The 23,425-nt window shown below is 47.0% G+C and overlaps 3 protein-coding genes and 1 long non-coding RNA gene across 5 annotated transcripts in view; 1 reads left to right on the forward strand and 3 right to left on the reverse strand.

Annotated features, from left to right (window-relative positions):
• The window catches only part of GMFG (glia maturation factor gamma), a 213,000-nt gene that overhangs the window by 36,603 nt on the left and 152,972 nt on the right, over positions 1-23,425 (reverse strand). The window lies entirely within an intron of this gene.
• Positions 3,041-10,035, reverse strand: LOC140077223 (uncharacterized). The gene is made up of 2 exons (XR_011849732.1): positions 9,910-10,035; positions 3,041-3,716 (listed from the first exon to the last, which is right to left on the reverse strand). It is a non-coding gene; the product is annotated as an uncharacterized lncRNA (long non-coding RNA).
• PAF1 (PAF1 homolog, Paf1/RNA polymerase II complex component) lies at positions 14,565-20,137 on the reverse strand. Its single transcript, XM_072124238.1, has 14 exons — positions 19,950-20,137; positions 19,121-19,150; positions 18,920-19,012; positions 18,719-18,840; positions 18,569-18,635; positions 17,769-17,870; positions 17,566-17,671; positions 17,413-17,481; positions 17,228-17,331; positions 17,029-17,145; positions 16,685-16,813; positions 15,481-15,586; positions 15,258-15,342; positions 14,565-15,033 (listed from the first exon to the last, which is right to left on the reverse strand). The coding sequence occupies exons 1-14, from the start codon at positions 19,994-19,996 to the stop codon at positions 14,642-14,644; spliced, it is 1,569 nt and encodes a 522-aa protein (XP_071980339.1). The 5' UTR covers positions 19,997-20,137; the 3' UTR covers positions 14,565-14,641.
• The window catches only part of MED29 (mediator complex subunit 29), a 90,609-nt gene continuing 87,403 nt past the window's right edge, over positions 20,220-23,425 (forward strand). Inside the window, exons 1-2 of one of the 2 annotated variants that reach the window (XM_072124242.1) lie at positions 20,220-20,471; positions 22,133-22,191. In XM_072124242.1, coding sequence (XP_071980343.1) covers positions 20,310-20,471; positions 22,133-22,191 — 221 coding nt within the window. In that variant the 5' untranslated portion in view covers positions 20,220-20,309. The remainder of the gene's footprint in view (positions 20,472-22,132; positions 22,192-23,425) is intronic. The other variant, XM_072124239.1, reaches the window with a different exon arrangement.

The raw sequence follows: 23,425 nt of genomic DNA on the forward strand, positions 1-23,425 counted from the left end.
GTGTGGGGGGGGGGGCTACTGCGCAGAGGCTGGTGTGGGGGGGGGGGCTACTGCGCAGAGGCTGGTGTGGGGGGGGGGCTACTGCGCAGAGGCTGGTGTGGGGGGGGGCTACTGCGCAGAGGCTGGTGTGGGGGGGGGGCTACTGCGCAGAGGCTGGTGTGGGGGGGGGGCTACTGCGCAGAGGCTGGTGTGGGGGGGGGGCTACTGCGCAGAGGCTGGTGTGGGGGGGGGGCTACTGCGCAGAGGCTGGTGTGGGGGGGGGGGCTACTGCGCAGAGGCTGGTGTGGGGGGGGGGCTACTGCGCAGAGGCTGGTGTGGGGGGGGGCTACTGCACAGAGGCTGGTGTGGGGGGGGGGCTACTGCACAGAGGCTGGTGTGGGGGGGGGGGCTACTGCACAGAGGCTGGTGTGGGGGGGGGGGCTACTGCGCAGAGGCTGGTGTGGGGGGGGGGGCTACTGCGCAGAGGCTGGTGTGGGGGGGGGGCTACTGCGCAGAGGCTGGTGTGGGGGGGGGGCTACTGCGCAGAGGCTGGTGTGGGGGGGGGGGGCTACTGCACAGAGGCTGGTGTGGGGGGGGGGCTACTGCACAGAGGCTGGTGTGGGGGGGGGGGCTACTGCACAGAGGCTGGTGTGGGGGGGGGCTACTGCGCAGAGGCTGGTGGGGGGGGGGGGCTACTAGACGTGCTGCATAAAGGCTGAGTACATTAGCTGTTAAGGTAAGATCTGATGGTCGGTGACTAGTAACATTCTAAGTCCTAAACTATTTTAACCTAATCCTAAATTAGTAGCTCTTACTCCCACTGCCTGGAGAGGCTCCTCCAATCCCCAGTATCCTCTGCTGATAATTAGCATATTAGTTAGATAAAGTATAGGTTTAATTTAGAAGGTATTTCAGGATTAGGTAAAAATCGTTTAGGGCTTAGCATGTTACAAGCCACCAGATATAGCTAAATAGGCAGATAGGAAATCTACTATCGCAATCCATCCTGATAACCCAGGGACATTACTCCTAGATCCAGGCACCGGGACTGTGGGATCTTCTTATATTTCTTATCCATGGCCTCCTGCCTTCTAATATCTACTTTTATAATTATGCTTATGAACCTGAAGGGCTCCACGAGGTGTTAGCAAAGCCTCTGCATTATTTTATATCCTGGGGGGCAGGATATTCGGTAACTTACCAATATACATCTATAACTAGCACTATTCCACTTTCTTGATATATAAATTGACGTCTCCTCTCTTTTACCTCATCAGCCAGAGATTCCTGACCATAAAATGGCTGCAGATGGAGGGTCATGTGATCTCTTTCCATGAATAATCACCCTTCCATATAAGACCAAGGTCCTGGCAGGGCGATTGTTCATGGACAGAGATCACATGACTCCATCTGCCGCCATTTTGTGATCAGGAATCTCTGACTGATGAGGTAAAAGACAGGAGGCTTCTCTTTACATATCAAGAAAACGGAAAAGAACTATTACTAGATGTATATTGGTGAATGTCCTAATATCCTGCTCCCTCCCCCCCCACCACCACCACACACATTACAGAAATCATCAGGTAAAGTGACCAACCCCTTTTACATGACAGGTCAGGCTTTAGCTACAGCTATTGTTTCCCATCCATGAAGACAAGGTTATAATTTATTCCCGGAACAAGTCGCTTATTGTTACTTCTGTTTACTTCATTGTTCATGTACCCGAGGAGAACAGGTTGTAAATGTTCCACTGTGCGGCTGGGAGGGATGTTCTATCATTGCTGCGAGGCAAAACACATGGGAGGTAAGCCAAAGCCGTGACACTATGAGACGTGTACCGGAGCACGCCCACTATTCCAGGGCTCCACATATTGTGGGCGTGCAGGGTGCTGCCGGCTCCTCATATTGTGGGCGTGCAGGGTGCTGCCGGCTCCTCCACTGTTATGTAATATGATCAGGATCAGCCATCAATCAGCCTAATACAGGGGATCAAAATGTTCTGACCCGTCACGTTGCGTTAGCTAATTAAGGAACCGGTATAACGACATTGCTCATTAAGGCAAACATTTTATTGGTGTCTGTCATGTCTGTATCCCGTTCAGCAGAGATCATGACACGTTCAAGAATAGCCGGAGTCTAGTCCTTCAGTACATATTTCCCAGAGATTTCAATAATATATATATATTTTTATATCCTGGTTTATGCTAATAAAGATCAATTGTTGAAAAAAAAAAAAAAAAACTTCAAATATTTACCATTTTTAAACTCTCCGCTTGCTGTCTGTGAAAATAAAAACCTATCCTTATTGTGACATTGTAACGAGTCCTGCAACTGTGATGTAACTGGGGGGGGGATAACTGCAGGTGATCGAAATTACAGACACTGGCGGCAGGCAGAGAAATCAAAAAACATTTGTCACCACCTATAACTCTTTCCATCCTTTAAATAGGCGACTATCCACTGATTCCGGCGCAGTTGGAATTTTTTTCCTAGCCCAAACTATTCCGAAGTTATGAGTGTCGCTAGTTTTGGCACCTTATATGCTAATTATGGTTTCTTCTGTCAAGTGGGTGGTGTTCAGGACCGCCCACCTGACAGTAGAGTGTCTAATCGGCATATCAAAATTAAGACCCTGATTGATCCGGAATGCTGCGGGATAGAGAAAAAATTCCAACTGCGCCGGAATCAGTGGAGCGGCGCCTTGTAATGGATACAGAGGGAGAAATGGAGTCCCCCTTAAAAATTTGGTCACATAAAACAGGAACAAAAATGTTATGTCTACAAGCAAAATGGTTGGAAGCTCATGATCACGTGGAGAGGGCGGGGCAGATTCTCCTTAAACTGGGATCTTAAAAAACATGTCTGACCATAGAACAAAGGTCTTCAATCCATAAAAGAGCAACTCCTAGGATCTTAAGAGACTATGGCCACGCTGGGAGTTGTAGTTGGGGAGATGCTGGACATGTAGCGGTTGGAGATCACTGCCTTTTTGGTGATTTTTAGCCACAGCTTTTACATCCAAGCTTTGTCTGTAGTAACAACTACTTGTTACTTTGTTGATCCTATATTATTGGCCATTGTGGAAGCCTTTGTAGTATCACCAGCGTTCCTCTTCCGCTGCCGGAACGGTCTCTGTGTAGTGGTACTCCCACAGGTATTCCTTTATAGCCCTGGGCATGGGAAGTTGGCCAATTCTTTCATAAGGGATGACGGAATTGATGGATGCCCGGCACAGTTCTTGGAGACTTATGGGACTGTTACGATTCAATGGAATGGACAAGAGGGGCTCGAAAAATGTGCAGGATCTGGGGTCGTTGTAATGCTCCAGCAGGTGGTGGACGGAAGGAGATTGAAAACTGCCCCAGTGAAAGCTGAAATGTTGACCCCGGTACTGGACCCGGGCGTGGCGGGTGCGCCCTCGCCGGCGGAAGGTGACCGCAAAAGCACAACCTTCCTGGGAGGAGTTTCGGAGGAGGAATGTCCCATCGGGGCGGCCGAGTAATAGAATATCAGCCTGGTGCTTATTCAGAGCCCCCCAGTAATAGGGCAACCCGGTGGCGTTCAAGAGTTCAGGGATGGTCGGGCACTTGACATAAATCTCAACACTCGTGTAGAAGTCGTCTTCTTCTCCTCCATCCTTCTCTCCGTGTTGGATTGCTGCTGGTGGAGACATCTTGGAAAGGTTCTTAGTTGACGTCAAGTTGATTTGAAGGCCGATTCTTCATGCTTTGTTTGACCTGCAGCCAATCAGATTGTATGTTAGATACATTGTACCTGCAATAATGGGTGACCCCATAACACATCTCATGCAACTACATTTTAACTCGGCCGGAGAATATGGAGGAGCAGGATGAAGACCCCTATCCTACATGTCAACCCCTTGTTGAGACTTGTAGCCCAGTTACTCTCTCGCCACAACATGCCAAAGGTTCCCCCTAAATGCCTAATTCGCTCCTGATCCACAGTTCAGTCTGGCAAAAGTCCATCAATGTGTTTGTAGTGTGCATCATACGCCCCCCCCCATGTTATAGGGAGTCTACCACCTCCATCAAGTCATAACCATGTTATAAGGAAATGCACTGTTTTACAACATTACTTTATTTCTTACAATTAGGACACTTCCAAGTTACTCCTTGTGTAATCCATATGCTAATGAGGCAGTTGATGCATCCATGGGATGGAAAACTGCTATTCCTGTTTGGACTACTCCCCTCCCCATCATATAAGCAGATGAGAAGTATGGAGTGTTACTAGGTAGGAATGGTTGCTGAGGATATGACTCTGATTCACACACACTGCCTCATTAGCATACAGATTAGTGTGGGAATTTCTCAGAAAGGATAGGGAAATACTGTTTTACAACATAACTTTGTTATTTCTTACAATTATGACACTTCCAAGTTACTCCTAGTGTAATCCATATGCTAATGAGGTAGTTGATGCATTCAGGGGGATGTCCTCAGCACTTGGAAAACTGCTATTCCTGTCTGGACTACTCCCCTCCCCATCAGATAAGAAGAGGAGAAGCGTGGAGTGTCACTAGGTAGGAATGGTTGCTGAGGATATGACCCCGATCCACACACTGCCTCATTAGCATACAGATTAGTGTGGGAATTTCTCAGAAAGGACATAATGGACAGAAATAATAAAGGCATGATGGGAATCATAATCCATTTCTCTACATCACTATTGTGTTTTTGGGAGATGGTGAAATCCCTATTAAGAGCTACTTGCTAGCAGTAGATACGCACTTATAGTATCATAGTTTATACGGTTGAAAAAAGACACTTCTCCATCAAGTTCAACCAAGGAAGGGAAGGGATTGGATGAGGAAGGGATTTAGGGGAAACAATTCTATATAACATAACCATCAATGTTATTTAGGTGTAAAAAGGCATCTAGACCCTTCTTGAAGCGCCTGAGCTCTCTGCTGTGACCAGCGCCTGAGCTCTCTGCTGTCCCTGCTGTGACCAGCGCCTGAGCTCTCTGCTGTCCCTGCTGTGACCAGCGCCTGAGCTCTCTGCTGTCCCTGCTGTGACCAGCGCCTGAGCTCTCTGCTGTCCCTGCTGTGACCAGCGCCTGAGCTCTCTGCTGTTCCTGCTGTGACCAGCGCCTGAGCTCTCTGCTGTCCCTGCTGTGACCAGCGCCTGAGCTCTCTGCTGTCCCTGCTGTGACCAGCGCCTGAGCTCTCTGCTGTCCCTGCTGTGACCAGCGCCTGAGCTCTCTGCTGTCCCTGCTGTGACCAGCGCCTGAGCTCTCTGCTGTCCCTGCTGTGACCAGCGCCTGAGCTCTCTGCTGTTCCTGCTGTGACCAGCGCCTGAGCTCTCTGCTGTTCCTGCTGTGACCAGCGCCTGAGCTCTCTGCTGTTCCTGCTGTGACCAGCGCCTGAGCTCTCTGCTGTCCCTGCTGTGACCAGCGCCTGAGCTCTCTACTGTTCCTGCTGTGACCAGCGCCTGAGCTCGGCTATTTCACAGATTGACAGTAAAAAATCCCTGTCGCCTCTGGCGATTAAACCTTGTTTCCTCCAGACGGAGACGCACACTGATGGATACAGACAATATAGGGCCCCTGTCCAGGAACAGTATAGGGGCCCCTTGTATCCCATATTTTAAAATAGAGCACAATCTTGATGTCTTAATAAAAAGACCTTGTTGGCTATGGCCACCATGGGCATCACTGTGCCCACAATTCACCCATCAGTCTATAATATTCATATACATCTTACTACATCAATGTATAATGAAAAGTTCTACTGATATAGGCTGAATGTCGACACAAACCTGACACTGCTCGCAGCTGAAGTTTTGCTACAGTTGCAGTTCCTTGCAGAGGATTATCTAGACTTGCATAAGAACAAAACAAATCACTCTTGTGCTCCAATAATTTGTGACAGTGGAGTCCAAGAGGAAGTGGTAGCAGTAGGTCTGGTTTTCTACCTCTGTATCTAAATATGAATGATCACATTCACTGACAGCAAGCAGAGTCCTTCAAAGTGGCAGCGAATGAAGCGCAGAGTGTTTCCTACTTTTTTGTAACATACTAAGTTTTCTGACTTTGTAGAATTAAAGCTTAAAGGAAATCTGCCATTTTTTTATGCATTGTGAATCAAACATACCTTGAGAGTGCTGTAGCTACACTGGTGCAGAAACATATCTTGTTTAATCCCTGAACCAAGTGTTTTTCTCAACAAAAAAAAAACAATTAGAAAATATATGACCTTGGAAAAGCTGGGTTGCATGCTGGCTGCCTACAAAAACACATTACACGGAGCCTAATAATAATAATCCTTTCTTTATATAGCGCACACATATTAGGCAGCGCTGCACAGAGCTGCCAAATCAGTCCCTGTCCCCAATGGGACTCACAATCTAATCACCTACCAGTATGTTTTGGAGCGTGGGAGGAAACCGGAGGACCATACCTTGCTATGGAGAGGGGAGGGGTTAGCAGGGCTCATCCCCCCGCCTCTCCAGCTGAACGTGTGCTATGCACAAAGAAAGCAAAAACCAACAAACGGAGGACGGCGCCTCAGGTGATACCTCCAGGAAAAGTGGTATAGAAAACCAAAGCCCTAGGGGGGGCTCACCTGGCTGCCACTTGAGCCAAATAAGCCAAATACCCCAAACGGGGTGACAGGGAAATCTGTTGATCCAAAACTTGCAGGCAGAAGAAGTTTTGTAAAGCTGCCACTCCCCTAAGGTCCATAGTCCAAAAAAACAAAGGCTCCTTGAACAATAACATAAGAGCATCCAAAGTTAGGCCGAAATGTGGGGCTAACGTCTACATCGAGAATCTTGACTCAACTCCACATAAAAAATATATAAAATTGATTTATAAAACATAATAAAATTGACATATAAAATCAATAGACTGATGGTGAAGTCCTTGTTAACACGTTTTGGGGTCGTACCCCTTTCTCAAAACCTTAGTACAAATGAGTCCAAATTTTTCCTAAGCTTTTGAGAAATGGGGACTACCCCGGAACACGTTAACAAGGACCAGACGATTAGCCTATAAATAAATGGAGTAGTGGAGTTGAGTCAAGATTCTTGATGTAGACACTCCATTTTCCATGTAGACGTTAGCCCCACATTTCTGCCTAATTTTGGATGCTTCATTGTGAACATGTGCTGGTCCCGGCCCGGCCGTAGCACATTTTAGTTTGAAACTAGCCTAAGGGTGGTGAAGGCATCTGGTCGCAAACTGGTGGGAGGCCTCCCCACACTTTTTTTCATTAAAGTAAATGTCAGTAGTAAATATATACAAGCCCCCCCCCCCCTCCTCTCCATAAAATAATGAAATAATAAAGCTTTACTTACCTTCTACTGCGCCCCCAATGCATGGCGCAACCTCCTCCTCCTACCAGCAGTGAGACGTCTGGTACATGCGGCACCTGTGCCAGGATGCCAGTGTCCCTTGCGCTCCTCGGTCTATGGCAGGGAGCGTATTGTTCCCTCTCTGTGGATAGAAACCTGTATGTGGGGGAGGGGGGGGGGATTTGTGTCACTTCAATCTCCACACATATAGTGGGCTCCTACACTATATCATCCATCATTGATTGTTCTGGGTCCCTTGAAATGGAGAGTGGTGGAGGCCCCGGGGCTCGTGCTTCGGGAACCCTCCCCATAATCCGGCCCTGGTCCTGGGTCCAGCATCACTGCTGCTGAATGGGTTGGAAGTGTTTACATTGACGGGACCAATCATTGGTCTCAGCAGACCCTTGTGACATAATTTGTCCTACATCATCAGGGGGAACTGATTGGCTGCAGCCGGTCACTTGCAACCCAGTTGGGAACAATGGGCAGAAGTGATGCTGGTACCAGGAGCCGCAACGAGGTAAGTAGACTTAAAGGGGTATTCCAGTGTAGCTACTCTCCTTTCATGTCTATGGGCAGGCCAAGTATATAGCCTCAGTGAGACAATAGACCAAATAGCCCAGGCTGCGGGAAGGGGGTCAGAAGCAAGAATTTGGATTTTGAGACAAATGCGGGTCCCATAGTTCGGACCTGCACCTATCACATGTTTATGACAGTCCTGTGGCTATGTCATGAATACACAGATGGGGACACCAGGTTTTCTAGACTGATACACTGTAACAAACAAGCTGAGAGCTTTGTGCACTTTATATATTTAGCTTATTTATGATAACTGGCCTTTCTGCCCATATTCACCAATCACAGTGAAGCTTTCAATTTTTCATAGCAGTTGACATGAAAGCTGCACCCTGATTGGCCAATATGGGCAACAAGGCCATTATAGATTTTAGATGGTTTTAATAATTTTATGAGACTAATCCACTATGGCAGACAAATGAAAACAGCCTAAAAGACAAACAGTCTGTTGCCCCAATCACAGATCAGCTTTCATTTTACTAGGGCATTTGACTACATGATAGCTCCCATATGATTGGTTGCTATAAGCAACAAAGAACTGGGGGGGATTTATCAGAACTGTTCTAGTAGCTCATGGCGTCCAATCAGAGCTCAGCTTTCATATTCCCACAGCAGCTTATAACATGAAAGCTGAGCTCTGACTGGTTACCATGGGCAACTAGAACAGTTTTGATAAATGAGGCCTGTGTTTCTTTTAGGCCATTCTGTCATTGTAATAAATTATTGGGGTAGATTGTGGAAAAAACATCTCAAAGAGAGCCATCTTTGTCTTTGTTGCCCAGAGCAGCCAATCACAGCACAGCTTTCATTTTTCAACAGCAGGATACGACATGAAAGGGGCGCTGTGATTGGCTGCTCTGGGCAACTGAGTGTTTTCACATATCACAGGAGGCCATTTTGAAAGATTTACAGCAATTTCTACAAAATAAAACTGATAAAACTTCCTCACTAATTTCTTTTCCTATATCATTTAAGATCTGCAAGGGGATCTAATGCTTCTATGAGACTTTGTTCTTCTAACATGTTGGGAGTTATAGTTCTACCGCAGCCGGATCAGGCAGCGACCTATGAACAGTCTCCAGAGACTGAACGCTGTGACCTCTGCCCCCTGATGTATTTATTGCTGTTCCTACAGTACATAACTGTGACATAATACAGTACAGGCAGTCCCCTACTTAAGAACACCCGACTTACAGACGACCCCTAGTTACAAACGGACCTCTGGGTGTTGGTAAGTTACTGTACTTTAGCCCTAGGTTACAATAATCAGCTGTAACAGTTATCACAGGCGTCTGTAATGAAGATTTATTATTAATCCTGGTTCTTATGACAACCCAACATTTTTAAAAATCCAATTGTCACAGAGACCAAAAAAAATTTGTCTGGAGCTACAATTATAAACTATACAGTTCCCACTTACATACAAATTCAACTTAAGAACAAACCTACAGACCCTATCTTATACGTAACCCGGGGACTGCCTGTACAGGGGGACACTGGGGTCTAACACGCCAGCTTAGGGTCGTCTACAGTCTAATACTAGTCTAGGAAACTTTGGGATTTAGGTTTTTATTGCCCGGGTCTCCATGATGACCTTGATTTGTTTCTGTCACCTTCTAATCTCTGACACAAATGTGAACACGGCCTTAGAGGGAGCAAAAAGCGGAATCCACCGTGATTTTTTTGTACAGATAAATGGATGTAAAAAAGGAGTCTTGAAGCAGCTACGGTAATTACTCTCCACCGACTAAGAGAACATGCACACCTGGCCGAGCCGAGCATCTATGTGTTTGGGTCGTTTGCAGAGAATAGCCCAGGCGTTAGGCCATCAGCAACTGCGGGTGCTGCGCTACATTATAGACGGGCGCAGGGGCTGCTGTGCACATGTAGCAGAGGTATAAACTACTACAATCCATTGTAAACTGCTAGTACTGTACTAAAAAACAACACACAATCAGGTAACAAACCCAGCTCTGCCGCACTGGTGAATCCCGGCCCCTCAAGGTCAGGTGAAGGTTGTGGGACCCCCGGTACTTACCATCCGCCATGGAGCAGAGGACGCATCCGAGCTGCTGACTATCCTGCCCAGCAATGAGCGGCTGCAGCTCGGCGTGTGGTGTAGTAATTATTATTATGATGACTAAACTGTCTGTGTAGTGATAAAAATATACAGAGGGCGTGAGCAAGCGGCGGAGCTGCAACGTGTACCTGGAACAGGACTCCGTGTCTCTTCCACTCCTGGAAGGAGGGAGAATCCGCTGTCACCTGTGCTGTTTATTCATGGAAGTTATTCTACTACACGTGGAGTACAGTATAATAAAAGTTTTTATATAGCGATGTACTATAACACCACTGTGTCCTGACAGGTCTTGCCTTGGGGACCGTCTTCATGTCCCATCTTGTATCATTTCAGCACTGAACAGGTTAACTGGTAGATGTAATCTCACCCTTAGAGCCAAGCCCTCTGCACCCTGGATGAGGTAATAGGAGGACCAACGTCTAAGTCTAAGGGACCATCATCTATCAGGAAAATACGGTCCCCGATGCCATATACCGGAGCAACATAACATCCAGTTGTGACTGCAATAACTTGTGGTTCTTTCCGTGAAAATCAAATTCTCTCTTTTATCAATCCAGAAGGGCATTATATATGGTTATCACAGTCCACCCTGGGTCAAGATGCCTGAAAGCACCCAAATGCCAGAATATGGGTGCTCTTACCCTTAATTGTCAGGCTGAAACCTAAAAAACGGTACATTTTGGGGCAGCAGAAATCTCATGACATTTCACATGGGATGCAGGCACTGTACTTGCTGGTTACCATCCTTTTGGACAACATGACTGGCGTCCACAACGGGGGCGTGTTTTATCCCCCCAAATTTTCAGGTACATACATCGGTTTACTTCCCCAGATTAGACTTGACTCACGCTGATGGCTACGCTTTATTGGTAACAACTGTCCTTTCACAATAGGAAATGCTCTATACCAGTGGAGGTGAACCCATGGCACTGGTGCCAGAGATGGCACTCAGAGACCTCTCTGTGGGCATGCTGGCTGTCTACCAGGCACAGAGGTTGCCAGGCATGGCATCTACTTACAGTCTCAGCTAGTGCCCTGCTATTTTAAAGTGACCCATCCTGTGCTGCCTGGTCCTGTCCAAAGAGTGAGAAGGGACAGGGTCAGATTGGAGCTCAAAGATTCTGGTAGCAAAAAGTTTGTTACTGCCTAAATTTCCATGATGGCACTTTGGGAAAAGCTATTGTGTTTTGGGTCTCATTTTGGGCACTTGATCTTTAAAGGTTTTGCCATCTCTGCTCTATACTATAGAAATTAGACCTTTGACCCCTGGAGTGCGGCATGAAATGAGTCTAACAGGTTTTTCCATGGATGAGTTTTAGCGTAGAACAGGAAAATCAAGTGATCTGAGTTTGTGTAAGGCCTGGTCAGAATCTAAAGCAACAAATTGCTGTAATTTTGAAGGTCAAAGAAGGTCCAACATGTTCTAGAGACTCTAGAATCGTCTAAATACTCCAGAATGTGAATGAGATTGGTGACAGATTTTGAGCCGTGGTCTTGGTGGGAAATGTGCAGGACTATCGCAGATACCATAAACGTTTAATAGATCCTCCACACGGGTTTGATGTCCCACCAGATCAGATGATTCTGGAGTTACATACAGAAGAAGACATTTATAACATGTTCTCTGGATATGCCATAAGTTTAAGATGGCATCGCAATGTTATGTCATGTACTTAGGCCTCAACCACAGGAATTATTGTAAGTGTCTTTGATCTTCTTCTGATGATGTAAGTCCTGCTCATCACTCGTACCTCCTCCCTTATCCTACCAATGATTCACACACAGGAATCTTTACATGACAGTCACAACCAAAATAAATCCACCTAAACACATGTTCTCGATCTATAAAAATTTTTATCTCATCACTTGCCACAGGGATGACAACTCCAACATCTCCGGCCAGGATCCATCATCAGCAGATACTGAAGTATTGCTGCCTACATGATACAATTATACACTGAAACATGGCGGCTCAGAGTGGACAGGGACAACTGCAGACCCCTGTGAGGTCCCTTCTGCCACCACAGCCAGTACTTACCTCTACAAAGCTACTTTATTTCTATGTCTGAGATAGAAGAAGCCCCGAGTAGAAGCAGCGTCAGACTGGTCCACCACAGCAGCGCTGATCCTCTAACCTAATTCTAGACCGTAAAGGGACAGCATAAAACAACCTAATTTGGAGGCTGTTTGGGTCTATTTCCTGGGGGAAGACAAAGAGTGGTCCGAAAGAAGCCCCACCCAAGAATAAGAGAAGCCCTTGAACTTGGTCATGATATTTGACGAGTGGTGATCTATGAGTGGATTAGTGAGAACATCCGCAGTGGTCAAGTACAATGATGAGGAGATCTCCTTCTGGTTTCAAGCCATCTTCTGACTCATCCAATCCTAGCCCACTGTCTAGTGATGATCCAGACTTTGCTGCACAATTAGATATTTCTAGAAGTCATTAATCTGAGAATACTCTGTGGACTTTGACCACAGGATTTAGGGGTAAAGAACATTTTATTAACTTAGACCCCACACTAAACTGATTGTGGTTCAGGTTTCCACTGGGGAAAACCATTAAACTGATCATAGACATTGGACATGTATTGGGCAAACCCTTCAATTTTGGTGAGAACGGCCAAACATCTAATGTGTTGAGGTTCTCCTGACTCTCCCTCCATATCAGACCTTAGGGGAAATGTGGATCATATGGATCGATGTGTCATAATGTGTTTGGTGGGGGCCTACAACCTAAAACCTTAGTATTCAATATGGATTGTATATATTGGACTGTATTTCACAGACTGGACACTGTAAAGGGACCCAGAACGACAGTCGTGTGGTCATCATGACTACAATAAGGAGCTGTCGTTTCCCAGTCCAGAAGATATGGCGGATATTTGGTCTGCATTTATATTGTGTAAAGCCATCCTGGACCAAGGACTATTGTCCCTCAAATCATTCACATAAATCAAGTGATCGGGCTGGTCTTGGCCTCATGGGCTTTCCATAAAATCTTCCGACATGATGGGAGGGATTTAACGATGTGTTTCATGTTCCGCCAGTTTCTAGCTGGAAACCACTGGTCTTTTGCTGTGCCAGATTTATCACTGTGATGAATTCCGGTGCAGCATTAGACTGTCGGTTCCTACTTTAGACCTACTTTTAGTTGATCTAAACTGTTCGCCATAATTTTGGGCGGGTGGACGATTTCCCACAAGCCACGCCCCTTAATCGGACGGGAAAGTGTCAAAAAAAAGTCTTAAAGCCTTGATAACTGTGGTGCAAGGTATTTTAGACTGTATTTGGCACAAAACCACCAGAATTGTGGTGCAAGTGCGTATAATTCCCCCCCCCCGATGTATTGTAAGGTTCATTAGATTTCTGGATATCACACGCCAGACTACAGCGACTGTATTATGATCTAGTAGTCAAGCGGGAAGTGACCTCCACATTAATGACGCCGTCTCTTTGATTCGGAATTGTATTTCTCCTGCACCTCCCCTGTTTGGTTTGTAAGATGTCAGACCGTCCTATGGGAATCCTACTCGCTGCCTTCCGTATGAATCAGATTTGTGGTTAACCCCAAAATCTTAGAAAAAAAAAATAATGACACAACCTGTTGGATGAGAAGGAGTCCATTGTCTACGACCGGTTACTGAAGTAAAAGAAAATATTGTTGCAGAAACGCAGGAGGAAGAACTGAAGATGACGAGTATTATTCCATTTCTTTTCCTTACACCTGGCACCCGGAAAGCTACTTTATTAAAAGTTTCACCTAAAAAAGTTATGCAAAGTCATTCAATGATTTAAAATAATGTCCAAACACATGTCAATCACATGGATCCCTTACTGCTTTTTGTGAGTGGACCCTGTTTGGCACATGACTATTAGTATAAGGCCTAATGCACATGCAGATAAGGGGAACCATGATCCGGCTGAAAGTCTATGGCACCCGTCACCACACCGCGACTGACCACAGAAAACCGTAGGACATGTCCTATATTTTGCCTTATTATGGCGACCACCACTCGGTTTTTAATGGAGAGGGGAGGGGTGACGAGTGCTGATCTGGTATCTGCTATCTGGTGAGCTGCCATTTGTTTGCATGAGGCCTAAGATGAAGGATGACAGTAAGGCTAAATTCACATGATGCATGCATGTAACACGTCAGGCATACACCGTCACCAGGGAGAGGAGGAGGGGGATATATGGCCGCAGCGCCGTATTTCGGGGAAATATAAGACATGTCCTACCTTTCTCCTGGCTACAGAGCCGCACGAGCTGCAGCACCATACCACTCCCGTAGGGCGCTGTAAGCCCATTGCTGTTTATGGGGGACGTATATACATCGACCGTTTATACGTCCCCCATACGCATGTGTGAATATGACCTAAATCTGTAGTTTTAGTTGCACTGCCCATAACATACCCGCTGATGCACGGGCCGCAGTCTCCAGCCTTTCTGCTGCTGCAGTGTAGAATCACCTACATGACTATAAGATTCAGAGAAAGATCCTTATCAAAGATAAAAGTTGTGAGGACGATGAAAGTTCTCCTGTGGAAAGTTTGGATATTATATAATTTCACCGATAGGACATGAAGTCACACAACGGAGCTCACACCAAATCATGAAAATTTTTTATTCAACTAAAAGTATAATACAAACAAATATGTACAAATCAGGAGGCATCGGCCGGGTGGGGTCAGTCACTGTCACTGCCGTCACTAGACGCGGACCCCTGCTCGCTGCCGCTCTGCTCCTCGTTGTCCTGCTGAGATCGGTCGCTCCCGAAGGGGCTGCTGCTGGCGCTACGACTGCGGCTCCGGCTTCTCCTGCGTTTGTCCTCCTCTTCCTCCTCCTCGCTGCCGCTGTCCTCGCCTCCGCTCTCGTTCTGTGCATCGTCATCGCTGTCATCGTCGTCACTTCCGAAGATCTCCTCCTTGTCACGGGCGGCTCTGTCCTCCTCACTGCTCTCCTTATCCTCTTCCTCGTCTTTCTCCTCTTGGGTGTCTTCCCGTTCGCTTTCACTGCCCGAGGCCTCGCCGGCGCTTCCCTCCTTCTCACTATCACTGCCCTTGTCTCCATCTTCTGCGTCTGCGAGAAGACAAAGCATCATCATCAAGATCATCATCATCAAGATCATCATCATCAAGATCATCATCATCAAGATCTACGACCACGTATGGACTTATATCGCCCCCTTGTGGCAGCTACGTATAACGGCAAAGCTCTCTAGGATATTAATGATCCCCTTAAAAGTGGGAACTGGGTAATGTTCCCCTGACACCTCTTAAATCGCTGCTACTGTCATCCTTTACCTGATCCTTGAGTTTCATGATCCACCTCAATCTCCTCTTCCTCCTCCTCGGGCTCATGGTTCTCCAGCTGAGCTCTACGGGCCTCCTGCAAGTCCAAAGAAGATAATCAGAACCTGATAATGTATACTGTAATCACAGGACCCATTTCGTATTCGCTACAGAACTGTGGTGAAACTACAACTCCCAGCGTGCCCTCTAAGGACCTGTAGGTTGTACCAAGTACCTGAGCCTCCAGCTCCTTCTCATTCATGTCTCTGTGTTTCACCACCAGCACAGCGTTGGTTCCAGACTGGACTCCGGCCTTCACCCTCCTCTTGCTGAGACGCACTCTGTCAATTTGAAAGAAGCCTCCGGATTAATCCACATTGAAAATACAAAAGCCACAAAAATATAAATAAAAAAAAATTAAAAAAAGAAGTTCCTATAGAATTTATACTTGATTTTGTCACTGGGTAAAGTGATGCCACATCATTAGGAGGTGCCAGCACTTCATGAACACAAAGTCCAACCAGAACCCAAAATAATTCAGTCACACGGTCCAGATTTATTTGAAAGGGTCATCAGATTTTGCCCGATTTATCAAGACCTCCCCTCAGGTAAGGGATGAAATGTCCTGTTTACATATAAAAAGTCCTACTCCAAAATCATGTGACAATGAGCAGAGAAAAGTCATTGTACTGTACATGACTGTAGAAGGAGGGTCACTCCAAACACCCCTAATCCTCCTTTCTATAAAAGCTAGAAACCTGCTACATCTTACTGAAGATAAGAATCGCATCTTTTAGATCAAATCAGTCACTTGTGGTTCTGTGAGCTACAGAACCAGGAATACAGACAGTTCAATATATTGGTGGAAATGCGGAATACAGATAAAGATCCGGTTCATGTCTTTTTTTTTTATTTTTTTTTATGGTTTTTGGTTCTGTAGATCAGAGAACCACAAGTCTGGTGCAATCTAAAAGATGAGATTCTTATCTTTAATATGACACTGCAATAACATTTCTAGGTACTATAGAACAGAAGATAGGAGCATCTGAAGTGCAACAACTAATCTTGACTCATCTCAGGTAAAATGTGACTCTACTCAAGTGACTTTGAAGATTTTTTTTTTTTTTTAAATATGTAATTTCACATAAAAAAAAAAAAATTTTAGAAAGGACATTTCATCCGCTACCTGAGGGGAATTGTAGCTTAGTGGGGTAAAATCCGGTGACAGGTTCCCTTCAAGTGCAGACATTTGGTGAAGGTTTATTATCCGCACCCAATGTTTTATCAGGAGAGGATGCCGATTTTATCAACTCAATAAAATCTTCATAGACTTCCGCATGGGAAATCTGCACCACTATGTGTGGATCTTCATGTAGTTTCCCCACGTGACGATCCACATGGTAAGAAGGAAACAATATAAACCCTGTAGTTGTCCGCACCTGGTCTCCAGCTCATTGTAGTAGACGCCGTCACCTTCACGGAAGATGAAGAAGTAGTTCTCCTCGTAGCCCTTGCTGGCCTTGTTTTTGACGTTCCAGTTGTACTCCCGGGCGATCTTGTAGTCGTATCTGTATAGGGGACAATGTTACATAGAGATAGGGGTTAATGGGCTTATACAATTTGATCAAAATGTAACTAAGAACCTCGAGTTGGTTATATAATGTAGCCTAGCGGCATTAGACCATTGTGTGATGGTTCTTTTTCTCTCTCCATGTTAGTTACATAGAGATAGGCCCGGTACACCTAGACCACCCCTCCCAATACAGACCAGTCCGTCACTTACATGTCCTCCGCCATGTAGTCCAGCCCCTCCTCCTGGTCCCTCTTCCTCTTACGCATGGTGTCTTCTCCGGGAAGGAAGTAGGCCACAAACTGGTTCCCTTCTTCGTCCATCATTCCCCTGTGGATACAGACACACATATGAATGACCTTTCCCTCTGGCAGCAGGTCACAGACTGGATCACACGGTGCGGGGTCCTCACCTGATCATGGCTTGTGACATCATCTCCAGCGCCGCTGACCCGGGTGTCTCCTTAGGAGCAGGATCAGAGTCAAAGATGACCTGAGCGCACGGGTTGATCCACATCTGGAGACAGAAGACGAGAAAAATGAGTAACATTCAGCCATGGAGAGGCGCTGTGCACAGCCTGACCCAACATCTCCATACCTTGAAGTCAGGGAAGACGGGCATGACCTCCACAGGGGTGACCCGCGGCTTGCTGTAATGTTGAGTAATCTGAAGGAAGAGGATATAGGGTTAATACGGTCACAGCAATGCGAGGGGGAGGGGGGCGAGCTAAGACGTCTCTTCTGCACTTACAGATTTCTGAGCATCTTCAAAGGTTTTCTCGATAGCAGAGATCTGGCTGTCCCTGTCCTTGTAGATGTCCTCCTCTGTGAACTGCTGCTTGACGGACACTCCGATCCTGAGCAGGAGAAGAGGCATTAGGTTAAGGGTGAAGGGAGCTCAGGAGGAAGGTCATGGGGGCAAGTGTTATGGGAAAGGTCAGCCTCGTCACTTACTTGACCTCAGGCTTCTCATTGGAGACCCCGTATCTGTTGAACTCTGTGGAGATATACTCAGTCTTCCTCATCCAGGGGACCACTTTAGCATGCTGCTGGGATCTGCAGGAACACAACAAAGGGTTAACACGGAGAACAGGCTCGAAAAGCCTCTAAATTTAGGGATGTAGATCACAACAGCGTGTACGACGTTGGCGGCTCCGCACACGACGCAGTGGTGGCGCTGAAGTACTGCATCTCTCATTAACTTGAACAATATAAAGTCCTGGCCAAACCCATTAAGACTAAAGCCGCGTTCACACGATATTAAAGCAATGTTACTCAGAAAGCCTTTCGAGGAGGAGTCTCTGTGCGAGGCGTTTTGAAACGCAAAGCAAAATCCATCTGTGAAGGCGGCCTCATTGTTTTATATGGGGCATGTTGATCGATTCACTGATTGTCCACCTATAATGCAAATGGGGGTCCTGTTCCCCTGAATTGACGGCAGCAGGATCCACGAGGCTCCATTTACTGTCTATGAGGCTGACGGAGACGGATGAAATCTCCCGCAGCGCCATAAACACATTCACAACCTGCCGCTCCATTCAGAAAGGGAAGAAGGACCACCGTTCTTGTAAACTATGGGGTCCCACCACAAATCAGCACGTTATCCTCTGTGGTGGTGGTGGTGGGGGGGAACCTTTAACCTTGGGACAACCCCTGTAACAACTGCCCAAGAGTCTGCAGTTTTTCCTGCACAGGTTGGGTTCCCTCATTGCTCATTTAGGGTTGCATTACCCCCTTCCGGTTGCAGTCATTACCTCTTGGAGCTGCTGGGAGCCTGAATTTCCTCCTCGAGAAGTTTCTCATCAGCGATATCCAGAAGAACTGAAACGAGAAAGAGGACAAGGTGTGAGCCCACGCGTCCAGCCGCTCCCGTGACCTCATCGCTCCTCCGCCAGCGGCCTCACCATTGGAGTCAATACGGTAAGTATCAGGGTTGATGAGGTCGATGGTGACCCCCAGGTCCGGCTCCGTCAGGAGGTCATGTTTATGCTGCTTCTCCAAGGAGGTGGCTTTATACTGCACAAACCTAAAGGGAAGAAGTGGCCCCCGGTGAGAGGAGAGAAGACGACCCCCCAAGTATTCAACTTTCTACCACTGATACTTACCTGTTCTGGTCAAAGGGGTAAGTGATGAACTTGGGATCAAAGGGAATATCTGGGAGACTGTTACAATACTTCACTCTACAAACCACTCCAGACCTGCAGGACAAAGACGCAAGATTCAGGAAAGGAAATGCTCTTCTCTAGTCACATCTAAAGCTGCGTTCGGGATCGTCATCGTTGCGGTTTTTTTTATGTGTAACTCACCGCTCCGGAACCGTGCGATGGGAATTCGACCTGGAAAAGACAAAAAGACAAGAGGTGATGGATAAGAATGCAGCGAGGTCTCATAGGGGGTCTGCAAGAAGCTGTGGTCACTAAACTGGGGGGGGGGGGGGGACAACCACAGGAAAACTCTGAGCTTTAGATCAATCTCAAGCAGCATAAACTGGTACATTTTATGGGCCTGTCCCCTGCACCCTAGGGTGCTGAGATGTCAGGGCACCCCCCCACCCCTAGCTAATACAAGACTGGTCATTAGTATCAAAATTTTAGGAATCTTGGGTTTTCCCTATAACAGGTTAGGGGATAAGCATCTGATCAATGGAGTTCTGACTGCTGGGACCCCAAGCGATCACGATTATAGGGGCCCGGGGTGATCACTCCTGTGTATAAGAAGCTGATCAGTGAGGATTTGCGCTCTGATTACGAGAATGTGGTCCTATAGCATGTGTACTGCGCTCTATCTTCGTCAGCTCCATTAAGATGAATAGGGCGCATGTGCGACCGGCTACTCCATTGTTTTGGGGTACAACAGACCTTGTTCACAGCATCCATGAGGATCCCACCAATGAGACCCTCCATAATAAGTAACTTATCCCCCTATCCTGTACTGAGTGGACACCCCCTTTAAGGAAACCTTCCTGTATGTCTGAGGAACGAAGACAAAACGTATGCGAAGTTGATAGTCAGACACATCCAGTCTATTACCAGTGTCTTGGGACTTACTGATCCAATGTGTACACCGAGACAGCTCCCCTGCACACCCCTGAACCCGATCAAGCATATGATGTCATGCTCTGACGTCATTACTCACCGGTGGCCCTCCTCCCGCTGGGCCTGCGTCTGTATAGTAGGCGCCATGGTACGTTACCGCACGGAGCCACCAACAGTGCACAACTCCCGGATTTGGGGTCCTCAGTAGCTCCGCCCTTGCCTATTTTTAGATCAGGCAAACACCATGGACAGCCACTGAAGGCCCCTAACAGCAGAGGCATGACGGGATATGTAGTTCCGCCAGACGCGCGAAGTCTATTGAAGTGTAGAGAATGCACGAGGTGTTAGCGGAAGGGAGGGGCTATGCAAATAAGGCGGTGACGCTCGCAGCTGTGTGATTGGCAGAGGGAATGGCCTATCAGTAGGCAGCATTGTGAGTGTACGGAGCGGAGGTGCAGAGATGGCGGCGCTCATGAATCAGCCCCTGGGACCCCAGAATCCAGGGGCTAGTGGGGTTCCAGGACCCCAGCTGGGACCCGGGGGGAATCAACAGCAGCAACAGGATTTCGACCCGGTGCAGAGATACCGGATGCTGATCCCGCAGCTGAAGGAAAGCCTGCAGGTACGAGCCCCGGCAGCCAATCAGCTCACTGCTTTCACTTACAAACCAGTAGAGGATTTGAGAGCTTCACTCTGATTGGCTTCTCAAGAAAACATTGCTTAAGATCAACGTTATGGTGACGTCAACAGCAACAACCCACCAATCGCATTGTAGCTCTTTAGTTTTCAAAGTGAAAGTAGTAATCTGATAGGAGGAATGGAAGCTGGATCACGTGGGCTTGTTCGTTGCTATGGGCAACTGTTTCCTATTACTTTTGTAAAAAATGTTGATTAAAAATGTTGACATAAAGGCAGAGGACTACACAAATCTCTCTTCTTTTAGCCCAGGATGCAAATTTTGTACAATAATGTCAAATTCCGGGCACAAGGGGGGGGGGGGTGTCTGCCTGAAATGCATGCACTTTCGTTTTGGTTGCGTTTAAAAACACGAGAAAAAAGCTACATGGGAAGGCGCCCTCTGGGTTATGTTGCAACTAAAGATGAGTGGACCCGACGTCCCGGTTCCGCTGTTGGGTTCTGCCGTCTGACTTGGACGCGTTGCCGGTTTGTGGCCGAACAGCCAATGAACGTCTTTAGCCACTAGCCATGGAGCTCCCCCTGGCCAGTCCATGACTATTAGTTTGGGGTGTTTATTTACCGGATTTGCTGTTTGGCCAATAAGACCGGGTCGTACGGCCCAACCCGAACTGGGGCATCAGTTCTGCTCATCTGTAGTTACGACTTGTACAATCTCCGCTTGCAGTAGTTCAGTGATCATGTGGATGGTCTGATATATTTAGTGTCACAAGCCTGGCGCCTGTGTGATCAGTACATCCACAGGATAGTCAATAACGAGGTGATCTGTGAGGGGTCCGAATGCTGTGACCCCCACCAATCACAAGAATAGGGATCCGTTCTGGCTAATTAATGGAGTGGTAGGTCGAGTGCACCTTCTGCCTCTTTGCTTACTACTACAGGAGCGAGATTAATTGCTCAGGTATTTCTGGTGTTCCTGTAGACAGTGAATGGGAGTGTTGGAGATACCTCAGCGTAGTGCTCAGTAATTTCAGACGCTCCCATAATACTGAATGGAGTTGCAGTAGGCATACTCAACCCACTGCCCTTTGAGAACAGGATTGCTTTTCTTGTCTCAGCAGTTGGACCCCCACAATTAGATTGTTATCCCGTATTTTATGGATGGGGGATAACAGAGTAGGGACAACCCATTTATAGGGGTTTTCTATTGGATGGGTAATCCGACACTTGGGACCGCACACTCTTCAGCTGAATAATGGAGTTAAAGGACCTGCTCGGTTCTCTGTATGGTATCCAGGAGCTGAGTTGCAGTATCTGGCTATGATGACTACACAGGGAGCCGGACTGTTGGCCGTAATCTAGGCAGAGGCTGCTGGGAGTGAGCTTGATATTGATGACCTATCCTGTAGACAAGCTATCCATAAGTAATGTGGAAAATTCCTTTAAGGCTTGTGATGTCAACCCCTTTTCCATGTGCTCTATGCAATCAGGGGAGTGGCCCCATGTCTGCTTGAAGTGTTGTGACCCCCCCCCTGCATTATAGGGGTACAAGATATATTTTAGCTGCATGGATAACATATTTGGCCTATCCTATGGAATTTGAATTGAAAGTTCTCCTTTACAATTATCTTCTATTTTTTTTTCTAGAATCTCATGAAGATCGCAGCTATGAATCTGACCCAGAACACCAATATCGATAATGGACAGTAAGTATTATATTCAGGGGGGGAACCTAAACTCCACTTACAAGACACGTGACTGCTCCTTACTCCTTACTATCTATGGCTATAGCAGAAATGGTTCTGGACTATAAGCAGATTTCAGGGGTTTTGCTGTAATGTAGACGTATTCTCTGTCCATAGGATTGGGGATATGTTTGTGAATACTGGGGGGAGGTCCAGTGATTATGTCCACAGAATCCTGTTTTCAATATGGGGTGCACTTGGTCATCTCACTTTTATGGGACTTGCATAACAGCACCATAGATGTTGATGGGAGCAGGAGCAGAGCATCAGCACTTAAGAGGGTGCATTCAACCCCATCTTTTTAGGTGTCCCTTTCTCACTAATGGGTCTAAGGGCGGATTGAGTGTGCCTACTGCCACTCCATTCAATACATTGGATATTGCAGAGCACAGTGCTCAGGTGCCTCCAGACAGTAAACTGGGATCCTCCCACTCCATTCAATGCTGTGCTCAGCAATTCTCCACACTCCCCTACAATTGAATGGAGCGTTAGGATGCATGCTCAAACTGCACATCCGCCCATTAGTGAGAATGGGTGCCCCCCCCCTTTTTTTCCCCCCGATCAGTAGGACACTCACCGATCAGAATGCCGATCAGAATAGAGGAGAACCGTGCACATTTGGTAGGATCCCCTTAATATGTAATTATAATCTCTGCCATGAGATGGCGCTGCAGGCTAAAGAAGCCGTTCATTGGAAATAGTAACCTGATCCGGGAGCAGTCGGCTGTGTAAACAGCACCAGGACAACGCGGAGCAGCGCAGGACATGTACAGGAACACTAATGGCTAAGGTTTACTAATGCCGGCCCGACACATGAGAGCGATGTATTCAGCATCTCATTGTCTAATAGTGGCCAGATGTGACACCACCGTGACTACATCCCTTCACCTCCGGCTACATGACTCACGGTCCAATATGGCTACATCTAATCTAACAGCTTTATTGCCATTCACTACTTGTATAGCCTGGCTGTTTTGTATCAGAAATGGCGCCTCTCTTGGCTACAGGCAGTGTCTGGTATTGCAGACTATATATATGAGAGGGGCGCTGTTTCTGAAAGGCGGATTCTGCAAAGCCTCATGATGACAATTTTTGAAGTCCTCTAACCGCAATCCATTATTACTGGGACAAGTGGACGGCTATGTAAAGGGCAGGGGGGGGGGGGGGTCTGACCAGTCTCCCCAACCAGTTTTAT

Source organism: Engystomops pustulosus, chromosome 9 (assembly GCF_040894005.1).
Source record: "Engystomops pustulosus chromosome 9, aEngPut4.maternal, whole genome shotgun sequence".
Classification (NCBI taxonomy): Eukaryota; Metazoa; Chordata; class Amphibia; order Anura; family Leptodactylidae; genus Engystomops; species Engystomops pustulosus.